This window comes from Aquila chrysaetos, chromosome 5 (genome assembly GCF_900496995.4).
Source record: "Aquila chrysaetos chrysaetos chromosome 5, bAquChr1.4, whole genome shotgun sequence".
NCBI classification, from domain to species: Eukaryota; Metazoa; Chordata; class Aves; order Accipitriformes; family Accipitridae; genus Aquila; species Aquila chrysaetos.
In genome coordinates this window covers 62,200,104-62,226,042 of record NC_044008.1, presented here as the reverse complement: position 1 = coordinate 62,226,042, position 25,939 = coordinate 62,200,104, and the positions used below count along the sequence as shown (strand labels likewise).

At 57.7% G+C, this 25,939-nt stretch overlaps 5 protein-coding genes and 2 non-coding genes across 7 annotated transcripts; 3 read left to right on the top strand and 4 right to left on the bottom strand.

Annotated features, from left to right (window-relative positions):
- The first annotated feature begins 825 nt into the window (after positions 1-825).
- On the top strand, positions 826-2,040 carry LOC115341711 (beta-keratin-related protein). The gene is made up of 2 exons (XM_030015097.1): positions 826-857; positions 1,284-2,040. The coding sequence occupies exon 2, from the start codon at positions 1,305-1,307 to the stop codon at positions 1,626-1,628; it is 324 nt and encodes a 107-aa protein (XP_029870957.1). The 5' UTR covers positions 826-857; positions 1,284-1,304; the 3' UTR covers positions 1,629-2,040.
- Positions 2,041-4,547: 2,507 nt separating this feature from the next.
- On the bottom strand, positions 4,548-4,629 carry TRNAS-GCU. Its single transcript has one exon. It is a non-coding gene; the product is annotated as a tRNA-Ser (tRNA).
- A 1,570-nt stretch (positions 4,630-6,199) lies between these two features.
- Positions 6,200-7,420, bottom strand: LOC115341690 (beta-keratin-related protein). Its single transcript, XM_030015044.1, has 2 exons — positions 7,389-7,420; positions 6,200-6,962 (listed from the first exon to the last, which is right to left on the bottom strand). The coding sequence occupies exon 2, from the start codon at positions 6,939-6,941 to the stop codon at positions 6,618-6,620; it is 324 nt and encodes a 107-aa protein (XP_029870904.1). The 5' UTR covers positions 6,942-6,962; positions 7,389-7,420; the 3' UTR covers positions 6,200-6,617.
- A 4,120-nt stretch (positions 7,421-11,540) lies between these two features.
- LOC115341660 (beta-keratin-related protein) lies at positions 11,541-13,681 on the top strand. Its single transcript, XM_030014983.1, has 2 exons — positions 11,541-11,572; positions 12,925-13,681. The coding sequence occupies exon 2, from the start codon at positions 12,946-12,948 to the stop codon at positions 13,267-13,269; it is 324 nt and encodes a 107-aa protein (XP_029870843.1). The 5' UTR covers positions 11,541-11,572; positions 12,925-12,945; the 3' UTR covers positions 13,270-13,681.
- Positions 13,682-16,180: 2,499 nt separating this feature from the next.
- On the bottom strand, positions 16,181-16,262 carry TRNAS-GCU. Its single transcript has one exon. It is a non-coding gene; the product is annotated as a tRNA-Ser (tRNA).
- Positions 16,263-17,831: 1,569 nt separating this feature from the next.
- On the bottom strand, positions 17,832-19,052 carry LOC115341650 (beta-keratin-related protein). The gene is made up of 2 exons (XM_030014974.1): positions 19,021-19,052; positions 17,832-18,594 (listed from the first exon to the last, which is right to left on the bottom strand). The coding sequence occupies exon 2, from the start codon at positions 18,571-18,573 to the stop codon at positions 18,250-18,252; it is 324 nt and encodes a 107-aa protein (XP_029870834.1). The 5' UTR covers positions 18,574-18,594; positions 19,021-19,052; the 3' UTR covers positions 17,832-18,249.
- A 4,098-nt stretch (positions 19,053-23,150) lies between these two features.
- Positions 23,151-25,291, top strand: LOC115341652 (beta-keratin-related protein). Its single transcript, XM_030014975.1, has 2 exons — positions 23,151-23,182; positions 24,535-25,291. Exon 2 carries the CDS (start codon positions 24,556-24,558, stop codon positions 24,877-24,879), a length of 324 nt encoding a protein of 107 aa, XP_029870835.1. The 5' UTR covers positions 23,151-23,182; positions 24,535-24,555; the 3' UTR covers positions 24,880-25,291.
- The last annotated feature ends 648 nt before the right edge of the window (positions 25,292-25,939 follow it).

Here is a 25,939-nt window from a genome sequence, read left to right as displayed (position 1 = left end):
GTGAAGAGCACCCTCAGTCAAATGCCTATGAGTTTACTCCTCAGCCACTTTGACCTTGCACCCTTGGGGCTGACTACCCACTTTGAGAATGACAGTTTTGAGAATGAGAATTGACAGATTTCCATAGAACAAGATTCCCCCACCCCCACCCACCCCCACCCCCTTTTTTCCTTTGTTTTGGGGCCACCTCAGAGCTACCGGGCCACCTCTAGGAATGGTCCCAGTGCCCCCACCCCTTCACACAGCGGCGCTTCTCTCCATCTCACAGAGGGTCCTTCCTTGGCCTTCACCTTCCAACCACCTCTGGGCTTCCGAGTCCCCTCCTTTCTGTCTCCCTCAGCCAGACAAGCATCCAGCTGGGGCTTGGCTGATTGCTGAGCCCTTCCGTGGCCCTGCGCGGCCTTGTGTTTCTCAGGGTCAGCCTGAGCCCTTCAACAGGAGACCCACGTGAGTGGCCTTCATCAGGAGTGCTCCACAGCTGAAGGCCTGACTGAGAGTGGTAGTCACGTTCCCCAGCAAGGATGTGCACGACCCACACACAGGCCCTGGAGCTACTGAAACCCCTTCCTGGGAACTGGCATGGGACCTCAAATGACCGTTGCTTTGAGGAGCCAGCATCTAATGCATCACTGTGCTCTCGCCCAATAGGGAAATGCAAGCCGGACCTTTCAGATGAAAGAGACAAGCTCTTCATCTCTTGGCTGCGCTTTGCAAGCCTCAAATTGCTGTTGGCCAATGTGCTTCACACAGAAGGTGTGTTCCAGCTCTCCTGAGGCGCTGGCTCACCATATAAAAAGCCCGTGCCACTCCAGGCCCTTCCATCCAAATCTCTTCCCTTGCTCTCCACGGTGAACTTGGTAAGTCTGAACTCACTCCTCCTCTTCCTGCTGGTAGGATTTCTGTCACGGGGACTGCTTCCCTTCTGTGCGTGGTCCTTCTGATATGTGGTCCAGGCTTGAAAACACATTGTGCTTCCCTCTTCCGGGAGGTGAGTTGGTGAGGGAAGAGGGGAGGCTTCAGTCCCTGCCGAGAGGGACTGGGCTCGTTTGTAGCAGCGGCTCTGCTGAAGCCTGAGGCTGAACGACCAGTACCATCTAACCGGTCGTCAGGTACTTCCTCCCCCAACGACAGTGCAGCGACATGCCTTGGTCACTCTTGGCGTGGAAAGGAACTTTGCAGACAGATCTGGCCCTACGCAGGCACTGCCCGTTTTCAGGGGAGCCAAGCTGGGGGTCCGAAAGGGCCCAACAGCTAATGCCCTCTGCTCCCTCCCGGTCTCACAGGGTCGCCTCCCTCCGCGAGACATGTCGTGCTACAGCCCCTGCCTGCCAGCCGCCTGCGGCCCAACCCCGCTTGCCAACAGCTGCAACGAGCCGTGCGTCATCCGGTGCGCCGACTCCAGCGTTGCGATCCAGCCCTCGCCAGTCCTGGTGACGCTGCCGGGCCCAATCCTCAGCTCCTTCCCTCAGAGCACAGCTGTGGGATCCACCGCGTCGGCTGCCGTGGGGAGCTCTCTCAGCGCTGGCGGTGTGCCCATCGCTTCTGGGGGCTCCCTGGGGGGCTTTGGGTGGTCCGGTCTGGGCCGTGGGCTCTGTGGGCCTCTGGGACGGGGCAATCTCTTATGCTGAAGCCCGTGGATTGCCTGCCCGTGGCCGAGCACCAGCAGCCTCGAGGAAAGCCCTGGAGCCAGCCCTGAGAGCGTGGCCATGGTCTGCAGAGGAGCCGAGCTCCCGCTTCTCCGCCTGCGCTGCGAGGAAGGGGCCTGCGCTGGCCTTCCGTCTCTTCCAAGGAAGCCTCTCTCTTTCCCCCTCTCGCTCTGCTCTACCTCACGCTCCCCAGGAAATACCTCCTCCTTCCTTCCGTAGCAACGGGTCTAGGTGATACGATACATGATTGCCAGAGCCTTGAAGAGGAATTGGAAGTGGAAAAGAAGCGTCCCTGCCGTGGAGGTTTTCCTTCAGATGGCAGCACTCCTCTGAGCTTACTCAGCCAGCCTCCCAAATGCTCTCGTCTTTTCCCTTCTCCTTTGATTTTCTCATTAAAGACTTTGGGCATCAGCTTTGCAAGGGAGTCGTGTTTCATTCTCCCCTCTTCTCCGGTCCCAGCCAGCGGCGTATCCAAAAGAGGTCCTCCCTTGGTAAAACTACGGTTTTCTCCGTAGTTCCTGGGTTTGAGAGGGCCTCGTCTTTTGCCCCTGACATCCCATAGCGATGGAGACAAGGCCGGTTTGGGGTGAGAGCTCTTGTGGAAGGAGCCCCGTTACCCATCGGGGCACCTCGAAAGCCACAAAACAAAGTATGAGGGAAGGCCGAGTTTTCATGGAATCGTAGAATCGCCCCGACTGGTAGGAACCTCAACAGATCATCTGGTCCAACCTTTTGTGGGAAAGGGAGCCCAGATGAGATTACCTCGCCCCCTGTCCAATCGCCTCTGGAAAACCTTCCGTCCTGGGGACTCTACCGCGTCTCTGGGGAGGTCGTTGCGGTGAACGATTGTTCTCACTGTAAAAAAAGTCTTTCTTATATCGAGGCGAAGCCTCTGCCGGTTGCTCCCTGTCCTCTCCGTGTGGCTCGCTGTTAAGAGAGAGTCTCCGTCGTCTTTGTAGTGGCCTTTAAGTACTGGAAAACTGTGATGAGTGCAGGAAAAGAGCACCACAGGACAGCACGAGACTCAGTATGGGATGTATGCATGGATTTGTGTGTGTGTGTGTGTGTGTGTGTACGCGCCTCCTGGGAGGCATGCTCAGCCTCGCTGCTGGCTGGGCCTGGGGGCGTGGAGCTGTGGCAGCCTGAGCTCTGCTGGGCTCCTGGGTTCAGCAGCCACTGAAGAGAAAGGGAATCCCTTCTGGGCTGTCCAAACCACCAAGCTCATCTGTCGATGAGAAAGAGTTCTGCTCTTCTTCTCTTCCCTGAGGCTGGCCAGGTGAGATTAAGGTGCCCATGAAGAAGCTGACCTCTCCGCAGCAGGCAGCCCCTTTCTCGTCTCCCACAGGCTCTGCCTCTGGATTCAGACCCAACTGGGCTGGCAGTGGGGGCAGTGGTCCCCTTTACCTGGCTCACAGGCCTTAGGGATATGCGAGGCTGGCGGCGGGGTGGGGTCAGCAGCATTCTGAGCTCCGAGCCCCTTGGCCAAACCCCAGTCTCTTCTTCTCGTATCTTGTTTGCATGCTGGCGCGTGCGGGCACGCTGCTCACAGGTGCTGATCAGCAGGAGCCACGAGGCATCCTTGGAAGTGCAAACCTACTGGGAAGGGCACCCAGAGGAGAGCAGGGTGGGGAGAGCAAGAAGCCCGCGGTCGTGGGGAAGAGATATCCGAAGGAAATTGGGAGAGGGAGGCAGGTGGCCAGGGAGGCAGAAGTGCAAATGTGTGTAAGAGAGGGGAGGTCGTGTGGGCAGGAAGAGGCTCCAGCCAGCTCTGTGCCTTTCACAACCACGCTGGATCGTCCCTGTTCCTCTGACCCCTGCCAAGTCGCTCCTGACCACCCGGGCCAGCACATCCCTTGGTGGCATGGCTGGCTGCTGGCTGCTCCTGCCTCCACACGGGTCTTCCCTGCAGATCCCTGCTTTGTCACAAAACCGGTTAAGGGCTTGGCGAGTCTGAAATAGGAGGGGAGGCTGTGAGAGCTGGGATTCTTCCCACACCTGATGGAAGGGAATGAAGAGGGAGCCAGACTCTTCTCAGCAGTACCGACTGGCAGCGCAAGGGTCGATGGGCACAAATGAAAACACGTGAAATTCCATCGCAAGGCAAGAAACCACTTTCTTACCGTGAGGGTGGTCAAACAGTGGACCAGGTTGCCCAGAGAGGCAGTGGAGTCTCCATCCTTGGAGATGCTCAAAACCCAACCCGACTATGTCCTAAGCAACCAGCTCAAGTTGACCTTGCTGGGGCAGTTGGCTGGGACTAAAGGATCTCAGGAGGTCCCTTGCAACCCCAACGATTCTGAGATTCTGTGAACGGATAAGAGCAATGTCTCCCATAGCAAAATACCTTACCTGAAAGGTTCTGTGACTGCAAGTGCTTTACGCCTATTTTGTTTTTCGTTCCCATGGCTGGTTGAGCCTTACCAAAGGCAAGGTAAACAACATCCACCGCTCTTCGCTTCCCCACCAAGCTAGTCACCTCACTGTAGAAGGCTACCAGCTTGGTTAAGCATGACTTCTCCTTTGTAAATCCATGCTTGCTACTCCCAACCACCTTCCTGTGCTACCTATGTTTGGAAAGTACTTCCAAGATGTTTTGCTCTATCGTCTTCCCAGGGACTGCGGAGAGGCTGACCATCCTGTGAGTTCCCTGGATCTTCGTCCTCTCCCTTCTTGTTCCTCTTGCCTATGTGGAGACAGAAGAGGTTGAGGTGTGTCCTGAGCCACTTCTCCCTTCTTGTTCCTCTTGCCTATGTGGAGACAGAAGAGGTTGAGGTGTGTCCTGAGCCACTTCAAACCCTTGCAAGTTTCTTTTCAGGCCACTCTCGTCTCAAAACAAAGGCTTACTTGGGGGCACACATCGAGCCGCTCACACTCAGAAACTCTGGCCATTGTTGGGCTGACCGACGAGGATGGGATTCGAACCCATGCGTGCAGAGCACAATGGATTAGCAGTCCATCGCCTTCACCACTCGGCCACCTCGTCAGAATGCTGCTGCCGCTCCTGCCACTGCTGCCGCTGCTCCTGCTGCTGCTTCTCCTGCTCCTGCTTCTCCTGCTCCTGCTCCTACTCCTGCCACTGCCGCTGCCACTGCTCCTGATCTTGCTGCTCCTGCTCCTGCTCCTGACACCTACACCACCTTTTTAACCTGCTTCTTGACATGGCAGAGAAGGAGCCAGCCTCCAGCTTTTGCCTTTTGGGACTGGTCCACTCTCCCGACAGCTGGGCTCAGCTCCAGGGACCTTCCGGAAATAGGTCTCAGCACTCACATCAGAAAATGACTGAACAGCGGAGCCCCACGCTCCTTCCCGGGAAGGAACACGGGAGAGTGACCCCGGAGTGGCTCAGCGCCTCCAAAGGACTTGAGCCTGGCTTTGAGATTAATTTGTCACCAGCCACGTTCCCCTCGCACTCTGGAAGGATACCACCAGCTCATACGGACAGGAGTCACTCACACTTGACTGGTGGACTTTTCACCAGGACAGAGCATGTGCCTCAGGCTTGGCTGTGGTGTCTCTGTGCTGTTCCCCCTGGCGCTCGCTCACCCAGGATCTCGTCGCAGGCTGCTTCTCTCCCAGCACGGCTAACAGTCAGGAATGAAGAGGGAGCTGAGGGGCAGCAGCCCCACTGCACACAACTCCTCTTTTTACCTGCCAGAGCTCCAGTGCTGCAGAGAGTTGAAACCACTGCACTGGTCCCCTGAGCCCAAGCCTCTCTGTGCCTTGAAGGTCAGACCTTGAGCTGGGGGAAACGGTGCAGAGGCCAGGCTTGCTGCCCCTGGTGGATAACAGAAAGGTGGGTAGGGGATTGCGCACTGTGGGATGGACACCAATGGCAGGGCCCTGGGATCCTCTCTTTCTGCTCCGCCCGGTTAATTCCTGTCCTGGACAAAAGGGAGCAGTGCACAGCCTTGGGGGCTGGGACCAGAACCACTTGCACCCTGGTCACTCCGAGTAGTTTCCCCGGCCCGAGCCCACCCCATGGGCCTGTAAGGGCAGAGATATGTGAACAAGGAGGACCGGCAGATTCAACATTGCTGCCGGCGCAGGAGCCCACAGCAGGAGGGAGGACTGGCCTGGGAAACACGATGCTCTGCCGAACCTCCTTCCTTCCCCAGACTGGTGGCACTCCCTGTTGTGGATATGAAAAATGCCTGGGATGCACTTTCTGAGTTCTTAACAAAGACGTTCCTGACAAAGTAGCCAGCGCCACCATTGGCTCTCATTCATCCAGCAGTCCGTTGAGTCCCTGCCGTAACCAATGCAGCACAGGGAGATTCAACAGACAATTCGGGCTTCCCTCATACTTTGTTTTGTGGCTTTCGAGGTGCCCCGATGGGTAACGGGGCTCCTTCCACAAGAGCTCTCACCCCAAACCGGCCTTGTCTCCATCGCTATGGGATGTCAGGGGCAAAAGACGAGGCCCTCTCAAACCCAGGAACTACGGAGAAAACCGTAGTTTTACCAAGGGAGGACCTCTTTTGGATACGCCGCTGGCTGGGACCGGAGAAGAGGGGAGAATGAAACACGACTCCCTTGCAAAGCTGATGCCCAAAGTCTTTAATGAGAAAATCAAAGGAGAAGGGAAAAGACGAGAGCATTTGGGAGGCTGGCTGAGTAAGCTCAGAGGAGTGCTGCCATCTGAAGGAAAACCTCCACGGCAGGGACGCTTCTTTTCCACTTCCAATTCCTCTTCAAGGCTCTGGCAATCATGTATCGTATCACCTAGACCCGTTGCTACGGAAGGAAGGAGGAGGTATTTCCTGGGGAGCGTGAGGTAGAGCAGAGCGAGAGGGGGAAAGAGAGAGGCTTCCTTGGAAGAGACGGAAGGCCAGCGCAGGCCCCTTCCTCGCAGCGCAGGCGGAGAAGCGGGAGCTCGGCTCCTCTGCAGACCATGGCCACGCTCTCAGGGCTGGCTCCAGGGCTTTCCTCGAGGCTGCTGGTGCTCGGCCACGGGCAGGCAATCCACGGGCTTCAGCATAAGAGATTGCCCCGTCCCAGAGGCCCACAGAGCCCACGGCCCAGACCGGACCACCCAAAGCCCCCCAGGGAGCCCCCAGAAGCGATGGGCACACCGCCAGCGCTGAGAGAGCTCCCCACGGCAGCCGACGCGGTGGATCCCACAGCTGTGCTCTGAGGGAAGGAGCTGAGGATTGGGCCCGGCAGCGTCACCAGGACTGGCGAGGGCTGGATCGCAACGCTGGAGTCGGCGCACCGGATGACGCACGGCTCGTTGCAGCTGTTGGCAAGCGGGGTTGGGCCGCAGGCGGCTGGCAGGCAGGGGCTGTAGCACGACATGTCTCGCGGAGGGAGGCGACCCTGTGAGACCGGGAGGGAGCAGAGGGCATTAGCTGTTGGGCCCTTTCGGACCCCCAGCTTGGCTCCCCTGAAAACGGGCAGTGCCTGCGTAGGGCCAGATCTGTCTGCAAAGTTCCTTTCCACGCCAAGAGTGACCAAGGCATGTCGCTGCACTGTCGTTGGGGGAGGAAGTACCTGACGACCGGTTAGATGGTACTGGTCGTTCAGCCTCAGGCTTCAGCAGAGCCGCTGCTACAAACGAGCCCAGTCCCTCTCGGCAGGGACTGAAGCCTCCCCTCTTCCCTCACCAACTCACCTCCCGGAAGAGGGAAGCACAATGTGTTTTCAAGCCTGGACCACATATCAGAAGGACCACGCACAGAAGGGAAGCAGTCCCCGTGACAGAAATCCTACCAGCAGGAAGAGGAGGAGTGAGTTCAGACTTACCAAGTTCACCGTGGAGAGCAAGGGAAGAGATTTGGATGGAAGGGCCTGGAGTGGCACGGGCTTTTTATATGGTGAGCCAGCGCCTCAGGAGAGCTGGAACACACCTTCTGTGTGAAGCACATTGGCCAACAGCAATTTGAGGCTTGCAAAGCGCAGCCAAGAGATGAAGAGCTTGTCTCTTTCATCTGAAAGGTCCGGCTTGCATTTCCCTATTGGGCGAGAGCACAGTGATGCATTAGATGCTGGCTCCTCAAAGCAACGGTCATTTGAGGTCCCATGCCAGTTCCCAGGAAAGGGTTTCAGTAGCTCCAGGGCCTGTGTGTGGGTCGTGCACATCCTTGCTGGGGAACGTGACTACCACTCTCAGTCAGGCCTTCAGCTGTGGAGCACTCCTGATGAAGGCCACTCACGTGGGTCTCCTGTTGAAGGGCTCAGGCTGACCCTGAGAAACACAAGGCCGCGCAGGGCCACGGAAGGGCTCAGCAATCAGCCAAGCCCCAGCTGGATGCTTGTCTGGCTGAGGGAGACAGAAAGGAGGGGACTCGGAAGCCCAGAGGTGGTTGGAAGGTGAAGGCCAAGGAAGGACCCTCTGTGAGATGGAGAGAAGCGCCGCTGTGTGAAGGGGTGGGGGCACTGGGACCATTCCTAGAGGTGGCCCGGTAGCTCTGAGGTGGCCCCAAAACAAAGGAAAAAAGGGGGTGGGGGTGGGTGGGGGTGGGGGAATCTTGTTCTATGGAAATCTGTCAATTCTCATTCTCAAAACTGTCATTCTCAAAGTGGGTAGTCAGCCCCAAGGGTGCAAGGTCAAAGTGGCTGAGGAGTAAACTCATAGGCATTTGACTGAGGGTGCTCTTCACTTTCGGTTGCCTTGCCAGCCCTGGGAAGGACATGTCCTCTTGTGGCTGCAGTTCAAAGCAGAAGGCATCTTGCGGAGCAAGGATGGGCCTGTGCTGTCCGCTTCCTGCCCTCAGGTGTTACCACATGCCTGCTGAGGCAGGTGGATGCATGTGCCCTCTCCCGCTGCCTCAGCTTTGCTCAGGCACAGCAAATGCCAGGCTCCTCATGCGGCAGAGGAATGCCTCGCCACCCTTCCCGCATCCAGCAGCGGGGCAGGGTGGCAGGCCAAGGAGGAGAGCAGCCCAGCAGTGGTACTCACTGCCTGCTGTAGCGGAGGTGTGACGGGCTGTGTCACGCTCCTGTCTGGTGGCAAAGGAGGCTACGTGAGGAGCAGAGTGTCTGTCCTGGCGTCTGCTCCTCTTTGCATGGCCTCTCAATTGCCAGAAGGGAGAGCAGGGAGGGACGAGCAGCAAGGCTGTACTCAACTTCTCCCCTCACCCACCGTGGCCTTTGGCACGTGCTGGTGCACATCAGTAGTTTGAGCGCTCCTCCATTAGTGCACCATCCGGGAACAGAGCAGCCGTAGGGCAGTGTGCTGGTTTGGGCTGGGATAGAGTTAATTTTCTTCATAGTAGCTAGTATGGGGCTATGTTTTGGATTTGTGCTGAAAACAGCGTTGATAATGCTGAGATGCTTTTGTTACTGCTGAGCAGTGCTTCTACGGAGTCAAGGCCTTTTCTGCTTCTCACACCACCCCACCAGCGAGTAGGCTGGGGGTGCACAAGAAGTTGGGAGGAGACACAGCTGGGACAGCTGACCCCAACTGACAAAAGGGATAATCCAGACCATATGACGTCATGCTCAGCATATAAAGCTGGGGGAAGAAGAAGGAAGGGGGGGACGTTCGGAGTGATGGCGTTTGTCTTCCCAAGTAACCGCTACGCGTGATGGAGCCCTGCTTTCCTGGAGATGGAGGCGGAACACCTGCCTGCCGATGGGAAGTAGTGAATGAATCCCTTGTTTTGCTTTGCCTGCGTGCACGGCTTTTGCTTTGCCTATTAAACGGCCTTTATCTCAGCCCACGAGTTTTCTCACTTTTACCCTTCTGATTCTCTCCCCCCATGCCACTGTGAGGGAGGTGAGTGAGCGGCTGCGTGGTGCTCAGCTGCCGGCTAGGGTTAAGCCACGACAGGCAGGTCGTCCCATTCGGGGAGTTTCCCTCGTGCCTGGTTCCTGCTGGCGGCTTCCCCCGTGGAGATTGCTGTGGGCAACCCGTGCCGCTTCTGCGGGGCTGGGCCACATCTCAAAGGGCCACATCTTGGGGCTCTAGCGGCTGGAAGAGATAGGCAGCTGCTTCCTGCCCTTCAGTTGAGGAGACGCTGGGGCTTGAGTGCCTCGCATGTGCCTCGCAAGTTCCTCTCGGAGCCTTTCAGGAGGGAGCATCCCTGGCTGCTTTGTCAGCGCGCTTCCAGTTCCACCTGGAAAAGAGCCGCGGGTGGCTGCCTCCCACCCTGGTGCCATACTGACGCCTGGGACCTGTTTCTGCCTGTACGCAGTGAGTGCGTCTCTGCTGTCAGCTGTGGCACTGGGTCGACCATCCTGGCAGGACGGCACAACAGCCCCAGAGCATGGCCCTGCTGGAAATGACAGCAGAAGTGAGACAGAGCCATCAATCCTCTGCAGGAGAAAACAACAATCCCCTCCCAAGACCCTTCCCCCAGACAGCACGGCCGCCCGGGTGAGAGCGTGGCCCACCTTCCCAAGCAGCGTGGGTAGTCAGAGGCCTTTTCCAGGCAGCTCTCAGGGCTGGCGACACGTGCCTGGCCTTTGAGCTCCCCGCCAGCCTTCCCAGACCGACTGGCCCAGTCTCCTCTATGTCTCGTAGGGCAGCAGGGAGCACCATCTGGTGCCGCTCAGTGGCTGCAGCCTCAGTCCGGTGGTCTGTCACACCGGTCCGTCAAAAAAGCAGGCTCCCCAGGCCCTGGACACATAGGGGCGGCAACTTTCCTCAATTTGGTCTGTGCTCCAGAATTGTCCGGGAGTGGGAACGTCAGGGCACGTCCATGATGTCCTCCTTTGGCTGCAGTTTCACCAAGGAGCATGACAGGATTTCAAGGAGTCACCAAGCGGTTGGGCAAGATGCTAACAGCCATGATGACAACACTGTACAAAAAGCTGCATTTCTGCAGGAATGCGGACATGAGGTTGCGCCTAGGGTCCTCTGCACGTCTGAATCCTTTTCCCCCAGAGCCCCTCATGCCAGTGCATGGATGATTCGCACCGAGGTGGAGCTGAGGTCTCTCACAGTGCCTCGGCACTTTTTGGTGACTCACAGGTGACTCCGAGGTGGTCTGCTGGTGCCACCTTGCCATTAAATGTGCCAATCCGTCCCTGAGCCAGGAAAAACAAGCCAGACCCTCTGGGTCAGTGACCTGAACGAGCACCCAGCAACGATGCAAAGATGAGTCAGCAGGCTCCTTCATTGCTCTCCAGGGCCACGTTGAGCCGTTGCTTCTCCTCAGGAGAGTAATGAGTAAAGTCCTGGCAGGCGAGGCAAGGGCTGTGCAGTTCCCAAAGAAAACACTCTGGCCTTTCCTGACTGAAGACGACAGCTCAACTGCTGGGCTCCCTTTGCATGGCTGGCAAGTGCGTGCCTCACCGAGGCCCGGGGGGGGGAGCAGAGATCTGCCACCGAGTACCCTCATGCACTCCAGCAATGGCCTCAGCGTCCCCATCCCTGCACACAACGGGGTTTCTCTCCAGACTGCAGGAGGGCCTTGTTTGACCACCACCTTCCAGTCACCCCGCGGATCTGAGCCTCCTCCGTTCTCTGTCCCTCAGCGGAACAGCCATCCGGCAGAGGCTTGGCTGGGCGCTGAGCAGCTCCATAGCCTGCAGGCACTGGTGTTGCTCCGGGTCAGCCTCAGCCCATCAAAGAGGGACCCTTCTGAGTGGCCTTCGGGCGTGCTCCACAGGCAAAGTCCTAAGTGAGTGGTGGCCGTGTTCCCCAGGAAGGGCAGGACGTGCACAACACCTGCTCGTGGCCTGAATCTGCTGCTGGAATGAGACCTCAAACGAGCCTTGGTCTGGGGAAGAAACATAATTGCTATCAACAAAATCACTTCAGTGCTACCCAGGATGAAAGGGGAGCCAAGCATTTCAGGCAAAGGAGGCATGTCTTTCATCTACCAGCAGAGCTTTGAGAAGCCAAAATTGCTGTTTCTCAACATGCTTCGTGTTTGTGTCATTTTTCAGCTCCCCTGGGGCTCTGGCCCGCTGTATAAAAGTGTGCCCAACTCCCAGCTCCTCTATCCTCTCCTCGTGCCTTCCTCTGCTCTGGGAAGTGGGTAAGTCTCAGTTCATTTTGCCCCTCGTCTCCTCGGTTGGCAGGACAGTTTTTGTGGAGAGGGCTGCATGCATTTTGCCTCCCTCGTCCTCGGTGAATGGTCTAGGATGTGAAACGGGGCACGGGTTGGTTTCTTTGCCAGCAGCGGTTCTTTCCAAGGCTCAGGACGTACGGCCAGCGCTCTCTAACCAATGACTGGGCACTTCCTCTGCCATCCGCAGTTCGGCAATGCTGCCTTTGCGCTGTTGGCCTGACGAGGAGCTTCCTCAGGAGAGCTAGTCCCACCATAGACGTCTTCTGCCGTAGTGGCTGCTGTCTTCAGGAGCCCTGTTGCGTTTCACTCAGACACGTCCCCTCCTGAGAGAAGTGGGCGAGAGGAGCCTGACCTGACGAGAGTAGGGGTCTCGAGGGCGGGGAGGGGGGAGAAGGAGACCTGTTTGTCCGAGTGAACACATTGATGCTGGTACAAGGGCTGATGATCAGGAGGTCCACAGCCTGACGCCAAGAAGAGGGGGAGCCTCTTGGTCTGCAGTAGGAAGTCTTTCCCTGACTAAGGCCATGGCATCAAGGCTATGCTCAACCCATCTGAAAAACCTGGCATCCAGTTCCTCATACTGGGAGGGGGCTTACTGAGGGCTCTCTCTGGAGCGCCTTCCCTACCAAGCCTTCAAGGCTGAGCAGAAGGACTGTTGTGAAATAGCCTCACAGCCTGCAGACGTACCCTTGGTAATGGAGCAACCGGAGGTAGCAGAGTGCCTCCATGGGTCAGGCATGCCTGGGAGTGGCAAGGCCGGCTGAGGTATAGGCTGCGAAGGAGCTTGACTTGGGCAGGAGGAGCTTCCTTGCGTTTGGACGGACCCTCTCGGATCACCCTTCAATTACAAACAAATGCCCACTGCAGGCCCACCAAAAGGCCCAGAAACCCCCTCTCTGCAGACACTGGAGGTCCATCAACTGTTGGGCCATGCCACTGCTTCCGCCTTTGAGAATGGTTACCAAGTGGGACCCTGCATTTCATGGGGGCCTTGCAAGTAACTCTGGCCACGTTAGCCCAGGACCCTGTGGGTGAGACATCCCAGGCGGCTGAGAGAAGAGGTCTTCAGATAGGGCAGGGTGTGACCAGGCAGCGGGGAGGTTAAGGCGGAGGAGAGGAGGGTGCGTTGTGGTGTTCGGCCAAAAGCACAGCAGGGCACCATTGTGAGCCCTGCTGCTGGACACAGCTTCCTTGACTCATGCCCCATCCCAAATCTCTCTCCGCTGAGCTCCCAGGCGCTGCCCGTTTTCAGGGGAGCCAAGCTGGGGGTCCGAAAGGGCCCAACAGCTAATGCCCTCTGCTCCCTCCCGGTCTCACAGGGTCGCCTCCCTCCGCGAGACATGTCGTGCTACAGCCCCTGCCTGCCAGCCGCCTGCGGCCCAACCCCGCTTGCCAACAGCTGCAACGAGCCGTGCGTCATCCGGTGCGCCGACTCCAGCGTTGCGATCCAGCCCTCGCCAGTCCTGGTGACGCTGCCGGGCCCAATCCTCAGCTCCTTCCCTCAGAGCACAGCTGTGGGATCCACCGCGTCGGCTGCCGTGGGGAGCTCTCTCAGCGCTGGCGGTGTGCCCATCGCTTCTGGGGGCTCCCTGGGGGGCTTTGGGTGGTCCGGTCTGGGCCGTGGGCTCTGTGGGCCTCTGGGACGGGGCAATCTCTTATGCTGAAGCCCGTGGATTGCCTGCCCGTGGCCGAGCACCAGCAGCCTCGAGGAAAGCCCTGGAGCCAGCCCTGAGAGCGTGGCCATGGTCTGCAGAGGAGCCGAGCTCCCGCTTCTCCGCCTGCGCTGCGAGGAAGGGGCCTGCGCTGGCCTTCCGTCTCTTCCAAGGAAGCCTCTCTCTTTCCCCCTCTCGCTCTGCTCTACCTCACGCTCCCCAGGAAATACCTCCTCCTTCCTTCCGTAGCAACGGGTCTAGGTGATACGATACATGATTGCCAGAGCCTTGAAGAGGAATTGGAAGTGGAAAAGAAGCGTCCCTGCCGTGGAGGTTTTCCTTCAGATGGCAGCACTCCTCTGAGCTTACTCAGCCAGCCTCCCAAATGCTCTCGTCTTTTCCCTTCTCCTTTGATTTTCTCATTAAAGACTTTGGGCATCAGCTTTGCAAGGGAGTCGTGTTTCATTCTCCCCTCTTCTCCGGTCCCAGCCAGCGGCGTATCCAAAAGAGGTCCTCCCTTGGTAAAACTACGGTTTTCTCCGTAGTTCCTGGGTTTGAGAGGGCCTCGTCTTTTGCCCCTGACATCCCATAGCGATGGAGACAAGGCCGGTTTGGGGTGAGAGCTCTTGTGGAAGGAGCCCCGTTACCCATCGGGGCACCTCGAAAGCCACAAAACAAAGTATGAGGGAAGGCCGAGTTTTCATGGAATCGTAGAATCGCCCCGACTGGTAGGAACCTCAACAGATCATCTGGTCCAACCTTTTGTGGGAAAGGGAGCCCAGATGAGATTACCTCACCCCCTGTCCAATCGCCTCTGGAAAACCTTCCGTCCTGGGGACTCTACCGCGTCTCTGGGGAGGTCGTTGCGGTGAATGATTGTTCTCACTGTAAAAAAAGTCTTTCTTATATCGAGGCGAAGCCTCTGCCGGTTGCTCCCTGTCCTCTCCGTGTGTCTCGCTGTTAAGAGAGAGTCTCCGTCGTCTTTGTAGTGGCCTTTAAGTACTGGAAAACTGTGATGAGTGCAGGAAAAGAGCACCACAGGACAGCACGAGACTCAGTATGGGATGTATGCATGGATTTGTGTGTGTGTGTGTGTGTGCGCGCCTCCTGGGAGGCATGCTCAGCCTCGCTGCTGGCTGGGCCTGGGGGCGTGGAGCTGTGGCAGCCTGAGCTCTGCTGGGCTCCTGGGTTCAGCAGCCACTGAAGAGAAAGGGAACCTTCTGGGCTGTCCAAACCACCAAGCTCATCTGTCGATGAGAAAGAGTTCTGCTCTTCTTCTCTTCCCTGAGGCTGGCCAGGTGAGATTAAGGTGCCCATGAAGAAGCTGACCTCTCCGCAGCAGGCAGCCCCTTTCTCGTCTCCCACAGGCTCTGCCTCTGGATTCAGACCCAACTGGGCTGGCAGTGGGGGCAGTGGTCCCCTTTACCTGGCTCACAGGCCTTAGGGATATGCGAGGCTGGCGGCGGGGTGGGGTCAGCAGCATTCTGAGCTCCGAGCCCCTTGGCCAAACCCCAGTCTCTTCTTCTCGTATCTTGTTTGCATGCTGGCGCGTGCGGGCACGCTGCTCACAGGTGCTGATCAGCAGGAGCCACGAGGCATCCTTGGAAGTGCAAACCTACTGGGAAGGGCACCCAGAGGAGAGCAGGGTGGGGAGAGCAAGAAGCCCGCGGTCGTGGGGAAGAGATATCCGAAGGAAATTGGGAGAGGGAGGCAGGTGGCCAGGGAGGCAGAAGTGCAAATGTGTGTAAGAGAGGGGAGGTCGTGTGGGCAGGAAGAGGCTCCAGCCAGCTCTGTGCCTTTCACAACCACGCTGGATCGTCCCTGTTCCTCTGACCCCTGCCAAGTCGCTCCTGACCACCCGGGCCAGCACATCCCTTGGTGGCATGGCTGGCTGCTGGCTGCTCCTGCCTCCACACGGGTCTTCCCTGCAGATCCCTGCTTTGTCACAAAACCGGTTAAGGGCTTGGCGAGTCTGAAATAGGAGGGGAGGCTGTGAGAGCTGGGATTCTTCCCACACCTGATGGAAGGGAATGAAGAGGGAGCCAGACTCTTCTCAGCAGTACCGACTGGCAGCGCAAGGGTCGATGGGCACAAATGAAAACACGTGAAATTCCATCGCAAGGCAAGAAACCACTTTCTTACCGTGAGGGTGGTCAAACAGTGGACCAGGTTGCCCAGAGAGGCAGTGGAGTCTCCATCCTTGGAGATGCTCAAAACCCAACCCGACTATGTCCTAAGCAACCAGCTCAAGTTGACCTTGCTGGGGCAGTTGGCTGGGACTAAAGGATCTCAGGAGGTCCCTTGCAACCCCAACGATTCTGAGATTCTGTGAACGGATAAGAGCAATGTCTCCCATAGCAAAATACCTTACCTGAAAGGTTCTGTGACTGCAAGTGCTTTACGCCTATTTTGTTTTTCGTTCCCATGGCTGGTTGAGCCTTACCAAAGGCAAGGTAAACAACATCCACCGCTCTTCGCTTCCCCACCAAGCTAGTCACCTCACTGTAGAAGGCTACCAGCTTGGTTAAGCATGACTTCTCCTTTGTAAATCCATGCTTGCTACTCCCAACCACCTTCCTGTGCTACCTATGTTTGGAAAGTACTTCCAAGATGTTTTGCTCTATCGTCTTCCCAGGGACTGCGGAGAGGCTGACCATCCTGTGAGTTCCCTGGATCTTCGTCCTCTCCCTTCTTGTTCCTCTTGCCTATGTGGAGACAGAAGAGGTTGAGGTGTGTCCTGAGCCACTTCTCCCTTCTTGTTCCTCTTGCCTATGTGGAGACAGAAGAGGTTGAGGTGTGTCCTGAGCCACTTCAAACCCTTGCAAGTTTCTTTTCAGGCCACTCTCGTCTCAAAACAAAGGCTTACTTGGGGGCACACATCGAGCCGCTCACACTCAGAAACTCTGGCCATTGTTGGGCTGACCGACGAGGATGGGATTCGAACCCATGCGTGCAGAGCACAATGGATTAGCAGTCCATCGCCTTCACCACTCGGCCACCTCGTCAGAATGCTGCTGCCGCTCCTGCCACTGCTGCCGCTGCTCCTGCTGCTGCTTCTCCTGCTCCTGCTTCTCCTGCTCCTGCTCCTACTCCTGCCACTGCCGCTGCCACTGCTCCTGATCTTGCTGCTCCTGCTCCTGCTCCTGACACCTACACCACCTTTTTAACCTGCTTCTTGACATGGCAGAGAAGGAGCCAGCCTCCAGCTTTTGCCTTTTGGGACTGGTCCACTCTCCCGACAGCTGGGCTCAGCTCCAGGGACCTTCCGGAAATAGGTCTCAGCACTCACATCAGAAAATGACTGAACAGCGGAGCCCCACGCTCCTTCCCGGGAAGGAACACGGGAGAGTGACCCCGGAGTGGCTCAGCGCCTCCAAAGGACTTGAGCCTGGCTTTGAGATTAATTTGTCACCAGCCACGTTCCCCTCGCACTCTGGAAGGATACCACCAGCTCATACGGACAGGAGTCACTCACACTTGACTGGTGGACTTTTCACCAGGACAGAGCATGTGCCTCAGGCTTGGCTGTGGTGTCTCTGTGCTGTTCCCCCTGGCGCTCGCTCACCCAGGATCTCGTCGCAGGCTGCTTCTCTCCCAGCACGGCTAACAGTCAGGAATGAAGAGGGAGCTGAGGGGCAGCAGCCCCACTGCACACAACTCCTCTTTTTACCTGCCAGAGCTCCAGTGCTGCAGAGAGTTGAAACCACTGCACTGGTCCCCTGAGCCCAAGCCTCTCTGTGCCTTGAAGGTCAGACCTTGAGCTGGGGGAAACGGTGCAGAGGCCAGGCTTGCTGCCCCTGGTGGATAACAGAAAGGTGGGTAGGGGATTGCGCACTGTGGGATGGACACCAATGGCAGGGCCCTGGGATCCTCTCTTTCTGCTCCGCCCGGTTAATTCCTGTCCTGGACAAAAGGGAGCAGTGCACAGCCTTGGGGGCTGGGACCAGAACCACTTGCACCCTGGTCACTCCGAGTAGTTTCCCCGGCCCGAGCCCACCCCATGGGCCTGTAAGGGCAGAGATATGTGAACAAGGAGGACCGGCAGATTCAACATTGCTGCCGGGGCAGGAGCCCACAGCAGGAGGGAGGACTGGCCTGGGAAACACGATGCTCTGCCGACCTCCTTCCTTCCCCAGACTGGTGGCACTCCCTGTTGTGGATATGAAAAATGCCTGGGATGCACTTTCTGAGTTCTTAACAAAGACGTTCCTGACAAAGTAGCCAGCGCCACCATTGGCTCTCATTCATCCAGCAGTCCGTTGAGTCCCTGCCGTAACCAATGCAGCACAGGGAGATTCAACAGACAATTCGGGCTTCCCTCATACTTTGTTTTGTGGCTTTCGAGGTGCCCCGATGGGTAACGGGGCTCCTTCCACAAGAGCTCTCACCCCAAACCGGCCTTGTCTCCATCGCTATGGGATGTCAGGGGCAAAAGACGAGGCCCTCTCAAACCCAGGAACTACGGAGAAAACCGTAGTTTTACCAAGGGAGGACCTCTTTTGGATACGCCGCTGGCTGGGACCGGAGAAGAGGGGAGAATGAAACACGACTCCCTTGCAAAGCTGATGCCCAAAGTCTTTAATGAGAAAATCAAAGGAGAAGGGAAAAGACGAGAGCATTTGGGAGGCTGGCTGAGTAAGCTCAGAGGAGTGCTGCCATCTGAAGGAAAACCTCCACGGCAGGGACGCTTCTTTTCCACTTCCAATTCCTCTTCAAGGCTCTGGCAATCATGTATCGTATCACCTAGACCCGTTGCTACGGAAGGAAGGAGGAGGTATTTCCTGGGGAGCGTGAGGTAGAGCAGAGCGAGAGGGGGAAAGAGAGAGGCTTCCTTGGAAGAGACGGAAGGCCAGCGCAGGCCCCTTCCTCGCAGCGCAGGCGGAGAAGCGGGAGCTCGGCTCCTCTGCAGACCATGGCCACGCTCTCAGGGCTGGCTCCAGGGCTTTCCTCGAGGCTGCTGGTGCTCGGCCACGGGCAGGCAATCCACGGGCTTCAGCATAAGAGATTGCCCCGTCCCAGAGGCCCACAGAGCCCACGGCCCAGACCGGACCACCCAAAGCCCCCCAGGGAGCCCCCAGAAGCGATGGGCACACCGCCAGCGCTGAGAGAGCTCCCCACGGCAGCCGACGCGGTGGATCCCACAGCTGTGCTCTGAGGGAAGGAGCTGAGGATTGGGCCCGGCAGCGTCACCAGGACTGGCGAGGGCTGGATCGCAACGCTGGAGTCGGCGCACCGGATGACGCACGGCTCGTTGCAGCTGTTGGCAAGCGGGGTTGGGCCGCAGGCGGCTGGCAGGCAGGGGCTGTAGCACGACATGTCTCGCGGAGGGAGGCGACCCTGTGAGACCGGGAGGGAGCAGAGGGCATTAGCTGTTGGGCCCTTTCGGACCCCCAGCTTGGCTCCCCTGAAAACGGGCAGTGCCTGCGTAGGGCCAGATCTGTCTGCAAAGTTCCTTTCCACGCCAAGAGTGACCAAGGCATGTCGCTGCACTGTCGTTGGGGGAGGAAGTACCTGACGACCGGTTAGATGGTACTGGTCGTTCAGCCTCAGGCTTCAGCAGAGCCGCTGCTACAAACGAGCCCAGTCCCTCTCGGCAGGGACTGAAGCCTCCCCTCTTCCCTCACCAACTCACCTCCCGGAAGAGGGAAGCACAATGTGTTTTCAAGCCTGGACCACATATCAGAAGGACCACGCACAGAAGGGAAGCAGTCCCCGTGACAGAAATCCTACCAGCAGGAAGAGGAGGAGTGAGTTCAGACTTACCAAGTTCACCGTGGAGAGCAAGGGAAGAGATTTGGATGGAAGGGCCTGGAGTGGCACGGGCTTTTTATATGGTGAGCCAGCGCCTCAGGAGAGCTGGAACACACCTTCTGTGTGAAGCACATTGGCCAACAGCAATTTGAGGCTTGCAAAGCGCAGCCAAGAGATGAAGAGCTTGTCTCTTTCATCTGAAAGGTCCGGCTTGCATTTCCCTATTGGGCGAGAGCACAGTGATGCATTAGATGCTGGCTCCTCAAAGCAACGGTCATTTGAGGTCCCATGCCAGTTCCCAGGAAGGGGTTTCAGTAGCTCCAGGGCCTGTGTGTGGGTCGTGCACATCCTTGCTGGGGAACGTGACTACCACTCTCAGTCAGGCCTTCAGCTGTGGAGCACTCCTGATGAAGGCCACTCACGTGGGTCTCCTGTTGAAGGGCTCAGGCTGACCCTGAGAAACACAAGGCCGCGCAGGGCCACGGAAGGGCTCAGCAATCAGCCAAGCCCCAGCTGGATGCTTGTCTGGCTGAGGGAGACAGAAAGGAGGGGACTCGGAAGCCCAGAGGTGGTTGGAAGGTGAAGGCCAAGGAAGGACCCTCTGTGAGATGGAGAGAAGCGCCGCTGTGTGAAGGGGTGGGGGCACTGGGACCATTCCTAGAGGTGGCCCGGTAGCTCTGAGGTGGCCCCAAAACAAAGGAAAAAAGGGGGTGGGGGTGGGTGGGGGTGGGGGAATCTTGTTCTATGGAAATCTGTCAATTCTCATTCTCAAAACTGTCATTCTTAAAGTGTGTAGTCAGCCCCAAGGGTGCAAGGTCAAAGTGGCTGAGGAGTAAACTCATAGGCATTTGACTGAGGGTGCTCTTCACTTTCGGTTGCCTTGCCAGCCCTGGGAAGGACATGTCCTCTTGTGGCTGCAGTTCAAAGCAGAAGGCATCTTGCGGAGCAAGGATGGGCCTGTGCTGTCCACTTCCTGCCCTCAGGTGTTACCACATGCCTGCTGAGGCAGGTGGATGCATGTGCCCTCTCCCGCTGCCTCAGCTTTGCTCAGGCACAGCAAATGCCAGGCTCCTCATGCGGCAGAGGAATGCCTCGCCACCCTTCCCGCATCCAGCAGCGGGGCAGGGTGGCAGGCCAAGGAGGAGAGCAGCCCAGCAGTGGTACTCACTGCCTGCTGTAGCGGAGGTGTGACGGGCTGTGTCACGCTCCTGTCTGGTGGCAAAGGAGGCTACGTGAGGAGCAGAGTGTCTGTCCTGGCGTCTGCTCCTCTTTGCATGGCCTCTCAATTGCCAGAAGGGAGAGCAGGGAGGGACGAGCAGCAAGGCTGTACTCAACTTCTCCCCTCACCCACCGTGGCCTTTGGCACGTTTGAGCGCTCCTCCATTAGTGCACCATCCGGGAACAGAGCAGCCGTAGGGCAGTGTGCTGGTTTGGGCTGGGATAGAGTTAATTTTCTTCATAGTAGCTAGTATGGGGCTATGTTTTGGATTTGTGCTGAAAACAGCGTTGATAATGCTGAGATGCTTTTGTTACTGCTGAGCAGTGCTTCTACGGAGTCAAGGCCTTTTCTGCTTCTCACACCACCCCACCAGCGAGTAGGCTGGGGGTGCACAAGAAGTTGGGAGGAGACACAGCTGGGACAGCTGACCCCAACTGACAAAAGGGATAATCCAGACCATATGACGTCATGCTCAGCATATAAAGCTGGGGGAAGAAGAAGGAAGGGGGGGACGTTCGGAGTGATGGCGTTTGTCTTCCCAAGTAACCGCTACGCGTGATGGAGCCCTGCTTTCCTGGAGATGGAGGCGGAACACCTGCCTGCCGATGGGAAGTAGTGAATGAATCCCTTGTTTTGCTTTGCCTGCGTGCACGGCTTTTGCTTTGCCTATTAAACGGCCTTTATCTCAGCCCACGAGTTTTCTCACTTTTACCCTTCTGATTCTCTCCCCCCATGCCACTGTGAGGGAGGTGAGTGAGCGGCTGCGTGGTGCTCAGCTGCCGGCTAGGGTTAAGCCACGACAGGCAGGTCGTCCCATTCGGGGAGTTTCCCTCGTGCCTGGTTCCTGCTGGCGGCTTCCCCCGTGGAGATTGCTGTGGGCAACCCGTGCCGCTTCTGCGGGGCTGGGCCACATCTCAAAGGGCCACATCTTGGGGCTCTAGCGGCTGGAAGAGATAGGCAGCTGCTTCCTGCCCTTCAGTTGAGGAGACGCTGGGGCTTGAGTGCCTCGCATGTGCCTCGCAAGTTCCTCTCGGAGCCTTTCAGGAGGGAGCATCCCTGGCTGCTTTGTCAGCGCGCTTCCAGTTCCACCTGGAAAAGAGCCGCGGGTGGCTGCCTCCCACCCTGGTGCCATACTGACGCCTGGGACCTGTTTCTGCCTGTACGCAGTGAGTGCGTCTCTGCTGTCAGCTGTGGCACTGGGTCGACCATCCTGGCAGGACGGCACAACAGCCCCAGAGCATGGCCCTGCTGGAAATGACAGCAGAAGTGAGACAGAGCCATCAATCCTCTGCAGGAGAAAACAACAATCCCCTCCCAAGACCCTTCCCCCAGACAGCACGGCCGCCCGGGTGAGAGCGTGGCCCACCTTCCCAAGCAGCGTGGGTAGTCAGAGGCCTTTTCCAGGCAGCTCTCAGGGCTGGCGACACGTGCCTGGCCTTTGAGCTCCCCGCCAGCCTTCCCAGACCGACTGGCCCAGTCTCCTCTATGTCTCGTAGGGCAGCAGGGAGCACCATCTGGTGCCGCTCAGTGGCTGCAGCCTCAGTCCGGTGGTCTGTCACACCGGTCCGTCAAAAAAGCAGGCTCCCCAGGCCCTGGACACATAGGGGCGGCAACTTTCCTCAATTTGGTCTGTGCTCCAGAATTGTCCGGGAGTGGGAACGTCAGGGCACGTCCATGATGTCCTCCTTTGGCTGCAGTTTCACCAAGGAGCATGACAGGATTTCAAGGAGTCACCAAGCGGTTGGGCAAGATGCTAACAGCCATGATGACAACACTGTACAAAAAGCTGCATTTCTGCAGGAATGCGGACATGAGGTTGCGCCTAGGGTCCTCTGCACGTCTGAATCCTTTTCCCCCAGAGCCCCTCATGCCAGTGCATGGATGATTCGCACCGAGGTGGAGCTGAGGTCTCTCACAGTGCCTCGGCACTTTTTGGTGACTCACAGGTGACTCCGAGGTGGTCTGCTGGTGCCACCTTGCCATTAAATGTGCCAATCCGTCCCTGAGCCAGGAAAAACAAGCCAGACCCTCTGGGTCAGTGACCTGAACGAGCACCCAGCAACGATGCAAAGATGAGTCAGCAGGCTCCTTCATTGCTCTCCAGGGCCACGTTGAGCCGTTGCTTCTCCTCAGGAGAGTAATGAGTAAAGTCCTGGCAGGCGAGGCAAGGGCTGTGCAGTTCCCAAAGAAAACACTCTGGCCTTTCCTGACTGAAGACGACAGCTCAACTGCTGGGCTCCCTTTGCATGGCTGGCAAGTGCGTGCCTCACCGAGGCCCGGGGGGGGAGCAGAGATCTGCCACCGAGTACCCTCATGCACTCCAGCAATGGCCTCAGCGTCCCCATCCCTGCACACAACGGGGTTTCTCTCCAGACTGCAGGAGGGCCTTGTTTGACCACCACCTTCCAGTCACCCCGCGGATCTGAGCCTCCTCCGTTCTCTGTCCCTCAGCGGAACAGCCATCCGGCAGAGGCTTGGCTGGGCGCTGAGCAGCTCCATAGCCTGCAGGCACTGGTGTTGCTCCGGGTCAGCCTCAGCCCATCAAAGAGGGACCCTTCTGAGTGGCCTTCGGGCGTGCTCCACAGGCAAAGTCCTAAGTGAGTGGTGGCCGTGTTCCCCAGGAAGGGCAGGACGTGCACAACACCTGCTCGTGGCCTGAATCTGCTGCTGGAATGAGACCTCAAACGAGCCTTGGTCTGGGGAAGAAACATAATTGCTATCAACAAAATCACTTCAGTGCTACCCAGGATGAAAGGGGAGCCAAGCATTTCAGGCAAAGGAGGCATGTCTTTCATCTACCAGCAGAGCTTTGAGAAGCCAAAATTGCTGTTTCTCAACATGCTTCGTGTTTGTGTCATTTTTCAGCTCCCCTGGGGCTCTGGCCCGCTGTATAAGTGTGCCCAACTCCCAGCTCCTCTATCCTCTCCTCGTGCCTTCCTCTGCTCTGGGAAGTGGGTAAGTCTCAGTTCATTTTGCCCCTCGTCTCCTCGGTTGGCAGGACAGTTTTTGTGGAGAGGGCTGCATGCATTTTGCCTCCCTCGTCCTCGGTGAATGGTCTAGGATGTGAAACGGGGCACGGGTTGGTTTCTTTGCCAGCAGCGGTTCTTTCCAAGGCTCAGGACGTACGGCCAGCGCTCTCTAACCAATGACTGGGCACTTCCTCTGCCATCCGCAGTTCGGCAATGCTGCCTTTGCGCTATTGGCCTGACGAGGAGCTTCCTCAGGAGAGCTAGTCCCACCATAGACGTCTTCTGCCGTAGTGGCTGCTGTCTTCAGGAGCCCTGTTGCGTTTCACTCAGACACGTCCCCTCCTGAGAGAAGTGGGCGAGAGGAGCCTGACCTGACGAGAGTAGGGGTCTCGAGGGCAGGGAGGGGGGAGAAGGAGACCTGTTTGTCCGAGTGAACACATTGATGCTGGTACAAGGGCTGATGATCAGGAGGTCCACAGCCTGACGCCAAGAAGAGGGGGAGCCTCTTGGTCTGCAGTAGGAAGTCTTTCCCTGACTAAGGCCATGGCATCAAGGCTATGCTCAACCCATCTGAAAAACCTGGCATCCAGTTCCTCATACTGGGAGGGGGCTTACTGAGGGCTCTCTCTGGAGCGCCTTCCCTACCAAGCCTTCAAGGCTGAGCAGAAGGACTGTTGTGAAATAGCCTCACAGCCTGCAGACGTACCCTTGGTAATGGAGCAACCGGAGGTAGCAGAGTGCCTCCATGGGTCAGGCATGCCTGGGAGTGGCAAGGCCGGCTGAGGTATAGGCTGCGAAGGAGCTTGACTTGGGCAGGAGGAGCTTCCTTGCGTTTGGACGGACCCTCTCGGATCACCCTTCAATTACAAACAAATGCCCACTGCAGGCCCACCAAAAGGCCCAGAAACCCCCTCTCTGCAGACACTGGAGGTCCATCAACTGTTGGGCCATGCCACTGCTTCCGCCTTTGAGAACGGTTACCAAGTGGGACCCTGCATTTCATGGGGGTCTTGCAAGTAACTCTGGCCACGTTAGCCCAGGACCCTGTGGGTGAGACATCCCAGGCGGCTGAGAGAAGAGGTCTTCAGATAGGGCAGGGTGTGACCAGGCAGCGGGGAGGTTAAGGCGGAGGAGAGGAGGGTGCGTTGTGGTGTTCGGCCAAAAGCACAGCAGGGCACCATTGTGAGCCCTGCTGCTGGACACAGCTTCCTTGACTCATGCCCCATCCCAAATCTCTCTCCGCTGAGCTCCCAGGCGCTGCCCGTTTTCAGGGGAGCCAAGCTGGGGGTCCGAAAGGGCCCAACAGCTAATGCCCGCTGCTCCCTCCCGGTCTCACAGGGTCGCCTCCCTCCGCGAGACATGTCGTGCTACAGCCCCTGCCTGCCAGCCGCCTGCGGCCCAACCCCGCTTGCCAACAGCTGCAACGAGCCGTGCGTCATCCGGTGCGCCGACTCCAGCGTTGCGATCCAGCCCTCGCCAGTCCTGGTGACGCTGCCGGGCCCAATCCTCAGCTCCTTCCCTCAGAGCACAGCTGTGGGATCCACCGCGTCGGCTGCCGTGGGGAGCTCTCTCAGCGCTGGCGGTGTGCCCATCGCTTCTGGGGGCTCCCTGGGGGGCTTTGGGTGGTCCGGTCTGGGCCGTGGGCTCTGTGGGCCTCTGGGACGGGGCAATCTCTTATGCTGAAGCCCGTGGATTGCCTGCCCGTGGCCGAGCACCAGCAGCCTCGAGGAAAGCCCTGGAGCCAGCCCTGAGAGCGTGGCCATGGTCTGCAGAGGAGCCGAGCTCCCGCTTCTCCGCCTGCGCTGCGAGGAAGGGGCCTGCGCTGGCCTTCCGTCTCTTCCAAGGAAGCCTCTCTCTTTCCCCCTCTCGCTCTGCTCTACCTCACGCTCCCCAGGAAATACCTCCTCCTTCCTTCCGTAGCAACGGGTCTAGGTGATACGATACATGATTGCCAGAGCCTTGAAGAGGAATTGGAAGTGGAAAAGAAGCGTCCCTGCCGTGGAGGTTTTCCTTCAGATGGCAGCACTCCTCTGAGCTTACTCAGCCAGCCTCCCAAATGCTCTCGTCTTTTCCCTTCTCCTTTGATTTTCTCATTAAAGACTTTGGGCATCAGCTTTGCAAGGGAGTCGTGTTTCATTCTCCCCTCTTCTCCGGTCCCAGCCAGCGGCGTATCCAAAAGAGGTCCTCCCTTGGTAAAACTACGGTTTTCTCCGTAGTTCCTGGGTTTGAGAGGGCCTCGTCTTTTGCCCCTGACATCCCATAGCGATGGAGACAAGGCCGGTTTGGGGTGAGAGCTCTTGTGGAAGGAGCCCCGTTACCCATCGGGGCACCTCGAAAGCCACAAAACAAAGTATGAGGGAAGGCCGAGTTTTCATGGAATCGTAGAATCGCCCCGACTGGTAGGAACCTCAACAGATCATCTGGTCCAACCTTTTGTGGGAAAGGGAGCCCAGATGAGATTACCTCGCCCCCTGTCCAATCGCCTCTGGAAAACCTTCCGTCCTGGGGACTCTACCGCGTCTCTGGGGAGGTCGTTGCGGTGAACGATTGTTCTCACTGTAAAAAAAGTCTTTCTTATATCGAGGCGAAGCCTCTGCCGGTTGCTCCCTGTCCTCTCCGTGTGGCTCGCTGTTAAGAGAGAGTCTCCGTCGTCTTTGTAGTGGCCTTTAAGTACTGGAAAACTGTGATGAGTGCAGGAAAAGAGCACCACAGGACAGCACGAGACTCAGTATGGGATGTATGC

Bases quoted from the DNA above. Each gene is read 5' to 3' on its own strand.
- LOC115341650 (XM_030014974.1), bottom strand. From the start codon at position 18,573: ATGTCGTGCTACAGCCCCTGCCTGCCAGCCGCCTGCGGCCCAACCCCG.
- LOC115341660 (XM_030014983.1), top strand. From the start codon at position 12,946: ATGTCGTGCTACAGCCCCTGCCTGCCAGCCGCCTGCGGCCCAACCCCG.
- LOC115341711 (XM_030015097.1), top strand. From the start codon at position 1,305: ATGTCGTGCTACAGCCCCTGCCTGCCAGCCGCCTGCGGCCCAACCCCG.
- LOC115341652 (XM_030014975.1), top strand. From the start codon at position 24,556: ATGTCGTGCTACAGCCCCTGCCTGCCAGCCGCCTGCGGCCCAACCCCG.
- LOC115341690 (XM_030015044.1), bottom strand. From the start codon at position 6,941: ATGTCGTGCTACAGCCCCTGCCTGCCAGCCGCCTGCGGCCCAACCCCG.